Raw genomic sequence first — 10,898 nt, 5'->3', positions numbered from 1 at the left:
AATGAACAGCGCCTCTGCTGGTTGCAGCCAAGTAGTGCATTCCATTTTTTTCCCTCAATCGCTTCACAAGGATTAATTCCATGCAGATTTATTATGCCCATATATAAATAAATCTTAATGTACAGATTGTTATAACAGATTTAGAAAATATTTTCATTTTTTTGCTTGTAAAAATGTAAGTAATTGAAATAAAAATCAAGCAATCGTGAAAATAATGATGGGGTTTAATTCCCCCGTCATAACTCGTGTATAGCATTTCAAGAAAACGACAATACACTTTAATTGCACAACTAAAACGCGACACTCATCACAACAACGATGATGATTATCCATCCCATTCCGGCGGACTATTATTGTGTCAACATCAACAGATTACTGCGTCCCTGCTGATGTACTGACTTTCTGTTCAGCAAAGGAAAGCCTGTTTGTTACGCTGGAGAGTTCAGAAGAAAAGAGAGGCAAGCCGTACCCGGCCGGCCCATCTCACTCTGGAATACAATTGAAGCAACCCATCCGTCCCCCGCCCTGTTTTTCCATTCAATTTCATCACTCCGAGCAGCTTTTTTTGTCATTAATATCTGGGAAAAGTTCATGAAACGGAATGTGAATTAAATCCATAAATGTACTACTTGTACTTGTTGTTGTGGCGAGCCGCTCCGCTTTGTTTGGGAATTGAACTCATGACATTTGGCGCATGAGAGGTCAAGGGAGGTGACAGGAGTGTGTGGGTTGATTCCAGTGGGAGGGATACGGAGCGCCACCCCTCTTTAAAACAAATCGTCCCGTCAGAACATTAGAGCTCATGTCATCATTCCCGAGCAGGAAAGGAAATTAACCGTTGACTGAAGGTATGTTATGTTCTAATGATTTTTTATGTTATTATATTAAAGCCACCAACAATATTAATGTGTTTTGTTTATGTTTAGGGTGCAAGATTCAGTGTGAATTATGGATTTATGGCCTAAAAATCAAGGGCTGCTCCCCCCATACATGAGATATGGTACTGTTCCTGGCAGGAGTCAAACGTTTAAGTAAGTATTCCGACTTTTTTTTAGTGTTTGTGTTGAATTTTGGAAAACACATTGACTGCTCTTTAAGCAGGCACATTTTCCAAAGGTCACAATAAACCACTTTTTTAATTTTATTTTTATTTTATAGTAGAATTATTGTTTTCACACTTTTAAGTCAAATTTGATATGGATGCTGTATGGTATCATGTACCCAGAAAAAAATTATTACGTTTGATTAATGTTCATGTTAAAGGTTAAATAACTGTTAATAGTTATCCTCCCTATCCGTGTGGAAGTGGTAAGTTTTTGGCTATTTAAGTTTAAAGGAAATAACTTGAAGGCTACCGTTTAGGTCGCTAGCTCTCTAGTTTGCGAGTTAGCATGTGTCTCAAGACCCTGCAGTTGCGCAATATGTTGTAAATAAAAAGAGTATAAATGTGACTATAGTCGTGTTTTGTCATGTCTACAGGGCTCTAATAATGCTTTGTTCATTTTAATCTGAAAAAAATCATTTGTCTACCCACCAACTATATGTGGTTTATTATTATTATATTTATTTATTACTGATTGATTGATTTTCTTTATTCTTGATTTGTTTATTTTTCATTTTATTTTGTGCAGAAAAATTAAAAATAAGATATTTGAGAACTTTTATTGTAGAAAATCGGAACCAAAGCACTGAAAAAGTTTGTATATTTTTCTGTTTTTAATAAATGCGTTTGTTTTTTTTTGGGAAAACCTGATGCGGCCCAGTCTCACCCAGACCCTAGCTCCAGTGGCCCCCAGGTAAATTGAGTTTGAGACCCCTGCAGTAACCTGTCAATCAATGTGAGAAGATCTCGGTGTGTTGTGACTCTCACCTTTGACCCCTTTCATCCATCCATCACAGCTACCACGATAGAAACCCGGTGATCCACTATCCTTCGAGTAACCACGACGACCAGCGGAATCACGTCAGAGAGTCCAGCCACTGGTCTTTACCGAGATCAGGAACAGCTGGATCTCGACTGGACTACACAAACTGGACTGACCCTCAATTGTTTACGCCGACTTCTTCTTCTCAGCTGCCTTTTATTTTGGATTATCGTTCTCAGCAGAACCTTGCCGATTATGAACCTTCTGAAGTCAGGGAATGCGCAACGGGAGATTATGGGAGAAGCTACCAGAGAAGGTGGGAGGCTTCCAAGAGAGAACTGGAAGCCTGGGCTGCCCGTTATAGCCATTCCCTTCCGAGGAGGAGACGTATCGAGACGGAGCAAAGGGGGGCCTCCCAAGGTCTGTTGGAGAGGAGAAGAACCAGGATAGACTCTTGCATGGTGGCACAGCAGCAAGTCGGGCAAAGTGCGAACACAAGAGAAGATCCAGCACAATGGGAGATAGCTTCACCAGAAGCTCCAAATCCCAGCCATGGAGTGGACGTCAAAGGACGGATAGGATTGGGAATGTTTAGCCAACCCCCTGATTATATCGCACCCCCTCCCTATGACACCCCACGGAAACGTTCATCTGTGATGCCGCATTCCGATGTCAATCGGATCCAAGTCGAGAGAACTCAGGAGAAACCAGACAGAAACCAAAAAACAGACGTTGAAGAATTCCCAAAGCAACGTAGCCGAGTCAACAATGCGGACATTCCGCAAGAACGATTTCCACAGCCGTCAGAATCGTCATCAAAGGTGATTGAAGGACGGAAATTCCGATTGAGTAAGAAGACCGGCGGGATGACCATCTTCTGTTTGGTGTCTCGGATGGCAGGACCAACAGAACACGGGTCCTTCACACCTCCGGCAAACGCAGAGGTCGGGAACTTTTCTATGGATGATCCGACATCCAAGGTTGCAGACGAAGTAGACAAGACCACCAAAACAAAACAGATGGAACCAAGTTCCAAAAAAAGTGTAGCACCTGAGGAAAAACTGTCCGAGGAGTTCAAGACAAATGATGCTAAGTTAGCACCACCTGCCAGATATCCTTTGTGGAAGGAGCCCAGTTTCACCAGGAATCCACTCGGCATGGAAGTCAGGAGACTGGATGTCAAGAAAGGAAGTGAATCCAAGGAAGGCGAAGATCTCCTGGTGATCGACACGACATGCGTTGTGGTCAAAATGGAGCTGATTCAGTCACCCAAGAAGGAACACGTTCATCTCTTAGATAGCCGTCCTTCTCCTGTCCGATCAGAAGACCTTCTGAAGCAGGACCTAGACCCTGATCCAGTCAACCACATTCCGAATAACAGAAGTCTTAAGGACCTGATGGACTCAGATCTTGTAACCCTTGAGATTGACGGTGAAAACCCCAAGGACCTAGACCCTGATCCAAACACGGAAGTCAACCACATTCCGAATAACCGAAGTCTTAAGGACCAGATGGACTCAGATCTTGTAACCCTTGAGATTGACGGTGAAAACCCCAAGGACCTAGACCCCGATCCAAACACGGAAGTCAACCACATTCCGAATAACCGAAGTCTTAAGGACCAGATGGACTCAGATCTTGTAACCCTTGAGATTGACGGTGAAAACCCCAAGGACCTAGACCCCGATCCAAACACGGAAGTCAACCACATTCCGAATAACCAAAGTCTTAAGGACCAGATGGACTCAGATCTCGTAACATTTGAGATTGACGGTGAAAACCCCAAGGACCTAGACCCCGATCCAAACACGGAAGTCAACCACATTCCGAATAACAGAAGTCTTAAGGACAAGATGGACTCAGGTCTTCTAACCCTTGAGATCGATGGTGAAAACCTTGAGGAATCCTTGGAGAATCAAGGTGAAAGAAGCTCTTGTCTTGACAGGTTCATGAAAAATGATCTCGATTCTTCTCCAGATCATCACCATGAAATGATAGAGAAGCTGTACCAAGACCCCACCGAAGAGGAAGAGCAGTCACAGAACCAGCAGGACCCAAACAAGTACAAGATGTCCGATGACTGGATTGAAGACGTTCCAGGATCCCAGCAGTTGACCGACGGCCAACCCGGTCCAGATGATTACCAGCAGGTTAAAACAACCGAGAATGTTCCAGTTGGACTGGAGGACAGAAGGGATGAAGGTCAGCCTGGCACTCCACCTCCTCTCCCGTTAAATCCTCCCTTACCTCCATCTTCTCCAGATGTTGGAGAGTCCAATCCCATTCTCATATCCTCCCTTGAGTCGCTCCCAAGTATTTCAGAGTCAGGAACCGAGGAGGGTCCAGATACTGATTGGGGAACATTGGACCCAGTTGAGGATGGAGTACTTCAACCTGGAACTGCTTCATCGCTAACGTCTCTGATTCCTTCTGCGGATCCATCTGCAACGGCATCAGAGTCTGATACTGATGTTTCTGAGGAAGTCCATCAGGAATCTCCTACTGATGGAACAAGCGAGGAACCGTTTGAAGGTGATCAAGTCCAAATGGTAAGTGATATTTCTATAGAACCTGTAGAGCAGATACCCGCAATAACCAAAGAGGAACCATCAGACTTCAACATGGAGCACCAGGTCCTTTGTACTCAAGCAGAAGAAAATAAGACAGAAGAGCAGATCACATCATTTGAGGTCCAAACAGAGGAGAACCTGGATGTCAAAGAGTCGCTTGAGCACGATAAAGATCTACCAAGTCTGGAGGAACCGATGGTAGAATGTCAGAGTGCCAAAGAAGATACCAAAGCCGTGTTTAAACTTCCGTCTCCTCCATCTCCATCAGACTTCAACATGGAGCACCAGGAGCTCCTTTGTACTCAAGCAGAAGACAATAAAACAGAAGAGAAGATCACATCGTTGGAGGTCCAAACTGAGGAGAATCTGGATGTCAAAGAGTCGCTTGAGGACAGTAAAGATCTGCCAAGTCTGGAGGAACCTATGGCAGAACTTCTGTTTCCTCCATCACCTTCAGACATAAACCATGAAGCTCAACCCCGAGGTCCATCTCCAGCACTGGACTCAAGAGAAGACCTCGCCCCCCATGAAGAAACTGCATCAACTCTCGCTGCACCTCTTCTTCTGATGGAGTTTGTCCCTTCTTCTGAAAGTTCTTCTCCTCCTCCCCCAGGGAACTGTGTCCCTCCTGACGTTCCCCAAGGGGAGGAGCTTCACTACACCAACCCGTTGTGGGACGCAGTGAATCGAATTAGGAAACATACAGCTCCTGATTCCGAGAACGAAGAGGAGGAGGTGGCGGAGTTTTGGGATCCAAGGAGTGGAGAAGGAGTGAGGGACATCTTTGAGGAACTGGAAGTGTCAGAGGACATGGAGGTCGGACAAATGCTGCGACATCCATGGTGTGAGGAGGACACGTTTTCCTGCAGCAGCACCAGTAGTCATGATTCTGGGGACACGGTGGTCGTAGCAGAGGAGGTCCAGGAGGTCCAGGAGGAGCAGATGGAGGAGGTTGGGAGGGGGTGCCTGGATGAAATGAACGATGCCAACACCCATGAACAGGATGGAGGTGAAGACGAGAAGGATGAGTACCAGACTGAAACTGTGGACAAGGTAATGATGTAGTGTCCAACTTGAACACAAGGGGGAGCCAAAACTCAAAAAGGATTCTGTAATAGTTTTGAATTGGTCTTCTTTTTAGTTCAACTATTGTTACTTTTGAGTCGGAATGTGGCGCCTTTAGTTGTGGAGTTAGTACTACATATAATCCTGTGGACATTTATGGTCAAAATATTATAGGAATAATAGTACGCATATCTGCACGGTGGACAAATGATTAGTGCGCAGACCTCACCCGAGTTCAATGCCACTCTCAGCCATCTCTGTGTGGAGTTTGCATGTTCTCCCCGTGCATTCGTGGGTTTTCTCCGGGTACTATGGACACCACAAGATGTGAAGTTTTGATTTAGTTTAGTTTTATTTAGTTATGTATATGTATAAGAGTTATCCTTTTTTAAAAAATGATTAAAACACTGTACAGTTAATAAATATTAGGCGCCTGTGTGGAGTTTGCATGTTCAACCCGTACATGCGTGGGTTTTCTCCGGGAACATTCCACAAGATTTTATTTAGTTTAGTTTTATTTAGTTACGTATAAAAGTTATCATTTTTAAAATGATTAAAACACTGTACAGTTAATAAATATTAGGCGTCTGTGTGGAGTTTGCATGTTCTCCCCGTGCATGTGTGGGTTTTCTCCGGGTACTGTGGACACCACAAGATGTGAAGTTTTGATTTAGTTTAGTTTTATTTAGTTATGTATATGTATAATAGTTATCCTTTTTAAAATGATTAAAACACTGTACAGTTAATAAATATTAGGCGTCTGTGTGGAGTTTGCATGTTCTCCCCGTGCATGCGTGGGTTTTCTCCGGTTACTTTGATTTTTGATTTATTTTAGTTTTATTTAGTTATGTATATGTATAAGAGTTATACTTTTTAAAATGTATCAAGTGAGTGAGTGATTACCGTATTCTGGAAAGGGACAATTTCCTGCAAAAAATAAATATAAAACAGCAGATGCAGATAAGACAACAGCAGATGCAGAAAAACACATTTTATAAAAAAAAACAGGGATGTTTGTATAACTCAAATATTGTAGAAAGGAAATGATACCAAAATATTTGTCAAGTGTGTACAGTTGTGGAGTAACAGTGAAAGGATGTGACTAAATTATGGATCACTACATACAAAAGTTTGGATTGAATATCTGATCTGATGATTGGAGATAATTTATCTACATCTCAAAAGGACTATATTGTATATGTCACCTCCATTTATACGCAGGAAGTCATGAAGACAACCTTTCACAGTTTGAGTTTGGTCTGGAAAACAACTTATCGTGAGGTAAAAGCGATGCAAAGGAGTGACAAAAATGAGGCAAACGAGTCAAAACAAACATCCCATAATCTCCACCAAACGCCGGAATGATATTGTTGTGAGCCTTTGAAAAAATGATTAGGATTTTCTTAATTGATATGATCTTCCACCCACGCCGCCACTGCCATGGCGTGAACCGGCCATTATCAGCTGAGGGCCGCCATGGCGACACAGTGTCAAAGTTCATCGTGTGGGATTTTCAGAGCGTGGTCGCAGAGGTCTGAGGGACATAAAGAACAACGCCGTGGTTGTAATTGGTCCGTGTGGTGAGAGAATTAGCGTGTAACATTCTTGAATATTCCGAATGGTGCGACGCTACAGGCTTTGGATGTTTTGATTGTTTTTTTTGTTGTTGTTTTTTTTGTTACACACTTGACATTTAAAACCAAATTTAAAAATACACACATACCCGTCCTCTTGCTGCAGAGTTTGTCTTTGACATTTTCGGTCTCATGAGAGAAGAATTCGATGAGTTCGTCTTCGTACTGCTCAACGATTGTCTCACACTGACAAAAGAAAACACGATGTAACATTGGTAAATAAATTATTGATAATCAATATGTATAACTTTAAATAAATTACTTTAAATACTACATAAAACTTACATTTAAATTACACTTAAATTTTCTATTTAAATACTATACAACTTTAAATACTGTCATACTATATAAATAACAAAACTAACAATAAGATACGTACATATAATAAATATATATTTTTAAATAGACTTGAAAAGTTAAAAACTAAATATGAAAAATAAAAAAAGGAAGATAAAATATCAACAAGATGCTCCAAAATTTGTAAAATAAATACAATTAATAATAAAATGTTTAAAATAAAAGTATAATTTATTGTGTACTCAGTCACAATTTGTGCAAAACAGTATAAAATAAAACATTCAATAACAGTAATAAATAAATAAAAATGACTATTAAACATTAAGGATAAAATAAACAAAATACTAAAATATAATAAAAAACTAAAATAAACAAAAATAAGCAAAAAAAATTAAAATATGTTCAAAATAAAAACAACTTTTTTTAATTTTCAGTACTCGCTGCATACTATATAAATAACAAAACTATAAAAAATAAATGTCAACATGATGCCCCAAAATTTGTAAAATAAATATAATTAATAATAAAATGTTTAAAATAAAAGCATAATTTATTGTGCACTCAGTCACAATATGTGCAAAACAATATAAAAACATTCAATAACAGTAATAAATCTAAAAAAAATTATAAAATAAACAAAATACTAAAATATCATAATTTAAAAAAATCTAAAATAAACATAAAAATGCGCAAAAAAAATCAAATTTCCATACTCACTGCAAACTTCAGACTGCTGGTGACTCTGGAGTCCAACGTGGCCTGAGAGAGATCCATGGCCTCGCCGCTACGAGAGCTGATCCTCATGTAGGACTTCCTGTTAGTGGCAGCTTCGGTACGCTCGCCGTAGTCCTGCATCCTCTCGCACACGTTCTCCATAAGCTCCATGAGGTTTCCCTCGGAGCGTGAAAGAGGAACCTGGTGGCGTCAAACCAGAACCATTTCATAATGATGTTATGTTGCTATGGTGATGATGAAGAGATAGATGTGTTCACTGACCTCCCTGATGGACTGAGTGCCGTCTGGGTTGATTCTAAAGGAGCCGGTTTGAATCATTTTCTTCGGGTCAACTTGGGAGATGGCCCACTCCATCTCGTCCACCAGAGCCCTGCAGGCTGGGGGGTGAAAGGGGGGGGGGGGTGACAAGAACTATTTCCACTCACAATTCCACGATTTATACACGTCACTGCCATATAGACACCAACCTCCACATCGGATATCCTGTCCTTGTCTCGCTCCCTGACAGGAGCTCAGGAGGAGCAGGAGAACCACACAAGGTGTAAGAAGGAGAACCCCGTCTTTCATGTTTCATCGAAAGAAAACTAAAACCAATACAGTAGACAAGAGGACTATTGTTACAATAAAGCCAAAACGCTCGTGCCGGTGTTAGCATAACCTCGTTTAAACCAAAGCTAACCATATTTGACAGAAAGCTGACCCAAACGACAAGAAAGTCATTAAAAAAACACACATTCAGGTACTTTTACTTCTTAATGAACTCACCCGCTCCTGGCGAGGATTTTTTTTTTTTTTTTTTTAGAGTTGGAGGGTCATCTCTTTCGGTGAAATGTGGTGACGTAGCATCTGCAGAGGATCGCGTCACAGCGCGGACAGCGCCCCCGTGTGGCTGGGAGGACGCCAAATGTCAATACATTATGAAGCACGTGAATACAGGAATAGCTAAAAACCTCGATTCGTGACGTCATAAAAACATCCTAAAAAGTCAGTATTAGATTAAAATGTTATATTTCAATAAAGTGTATTAATTAAATTTATTGATTTTTCTTATAACTGCATTAAGATAAGATATACCTTTATTCGTCCCTCAGTGGGGAAATTTGCATTGCACAGCAGCGAGTACAGAATCAGTTAAGCAGTACAAAAATACACAATATAGAAAAATAAACAATATAAACAACCCAAGTATTAACAAAATCAACAGTTTTTCCCAGAGTTATATACAATACAGTATGTAGATAATATGAAACAAGATGAGATATATGACCAGTCTATATACTGAAATCTTGCTAGAGAGTTAATATTACTATTTATAACTATAAATATAACTATTTATGTTTACAGTCATTTGTGGATGTGAATGATAATTCAAGTATGATAGTAGTACACGTTAAAAAAAAATCACTTTTCTTGCACAATATATTCTACTTTATTCAATTACAAAAATATGTAAAACACCTGATAAGATCATAAAAACATGATCAATAAATACAGTCTTCAACACTGTGTTGTAGCAATGTATTTAACATTTCAAAAACAGCACGTTAATGTCAGTTTCTTGTCTGTACAGCAGGTTTGTCGTATGTGACGTATCTCATCATTCATTCATTCATTCATTCATTCATTCATCAGCTTGCCGTCACATTAACTCATTTAAGTGCTTAGGTGTTTGTTAATTATTCTTAAAAAATTGTAAACAATTTGGATTAAAAGTTGGAATATGCACCACCCAGTCGGTCTATAAATATAAAAATATCTCTCCTGGGAAAACAATAGTATCAAAGAGGGAAAGATTAGGTACATATTTAAAAATATAAAAACAAAAACATGAGTCGTGAAACCTGCAGAATTGTTTTTTTTTTCCTGTTTTTGTGCTTATCGATGTCAAAGACAGGAGGCGGTACGAGTAGACGACATTAGCATTCATGGCACATCACTTACAAAATATGGACACATATAATAATAAATATATAGGACTATAAGCATAAATTAAGTGAATATATTACCAATGTACAAATGAGATGAAAGAAAATGTAAAATAGAGTCAGTTTCCCCACAGTAAATTCCCACAAACATCCACTGGACAGAGAAAGACCAAAAAAAAATTTTTTTATAAACTTTTGTATATAGTCCCTCGTTTATCACAGGTAATTGGTTCCAGACCGCTATAAGTAGAATTCAATATTAATAAATCGAATATTTTCATAGAGCATAGAAAACGTGTGTATGACTTTCCACATTTTTAGCATTATTAGAGCCCTCTGGACAAAATAACACCCCTATAATCACCTTCACACTCCTAGTATTAGTTTAGACCACATTGCGCAGACTACGGGATTACAGGGACAGCCGCTGCTGGTATAACAAGCTAACTAGTTAGCCTCTCTGAGTTCATTATTCTGAGTGGGGAAGAAGGACAAACAAAAAAATTCAAAAACTTACCACTTCCACATGGAATGGGAGGGAAAACATCTTCACTATGTCATGTCGGACTCCATGCAGTGTGAAGGTAATTTAATGTAATGTAACATATATATATATATATATTTTACTAATAATAGTCCATAGTAAACCACAAAAAAGCGGCCATTTATTAATTTTCAAAAAAAATGCGATAGAGGTGTTTTAACTGTGATGTAGTGAGGGACGACTGTGCATGTATAAATAAACATGTTTTTATGTTGTTGTTTTTTTTTTAATGCATTGTCTCATATAAAAATAAAAACAAACAT

General features: G+C 39.6%; 2 protein-coding genes across 2 annotated transcripts; one reads left to right on the top strand and one right to left on the bottom strand.

Annotated features, from left to right (window-relative positions):
• The first annotated feature begins 903 nt into the window (after positions 1-903).
• Positions 904-5,689, top strand: LOC131106621 (uncharacterized). The gene is made up of 3 exons (XM_078798680.1): positions 904-1,031; positions 1,764-1,796; positions 1,900-5,689. The coding sequence occupies exons 1-3, from the start codon at positions 949-951 to the stop codon at positions 5,498-5,500; spliced, it is 3,717 nt and encodes a 1,238-aa protein (XP_078654806.1). The 5' UTR covers positions 904-948; the 3' UTR covers positions 5,501-5,689.
• Positions 5,690-6,383: 694 nt separating this feature from the next.
• On the bottom strand, positions 6,384-9,069 carry cnpy2 (canopy FGF signaling regulator 2). The gene is made up of 6 exons (XM_058055894.2): positions 8,932-9,069; positions 8,634-8,750; positions 8,428-8,543; positions 8,149-8,346; positions 7,224-7,320; positions 6,384-7,034 (listed from the first exon to the last, which is right to left on the bottom strand). The coding sequence occupies exons 2-6, from the start codon at positions 8,731-8,733 to the stop codon at positions 6,991-6,993; spliced, it is 555 nt and encodes a 184-aa protein (XP_057911877.2). The 5' UTR covers positions 8,734-8,750; positions 8,932-9,069; the 3' UTR covers positions 6,384-6,990.
• Between the last annotated feature and the right edge of the window lie 1,829 nt (positions 9,070-10,898).

This window comes from Doryrhamphus excisus, linkage group LG18 (genome assembly GCF_037039965.1).
Source record: "Doryrhamphus excisus strain RoL-2023G ecotype Guam linkage group LG18, RoL_Dexc_Guam_v1.1, whole genome shotgun sequence".
Classification (NCBI taxonomy): domain Eukaryota; kingdom Metazoa; phylum Chordata; class Actinopteri; order Syngnathiformes; family Syngnathidae; genus Doryrhamphus; species Doryrhamphus excisus.
This window is presented reverse-complemented; position numbering and strand designations above follow the sequence as displayed.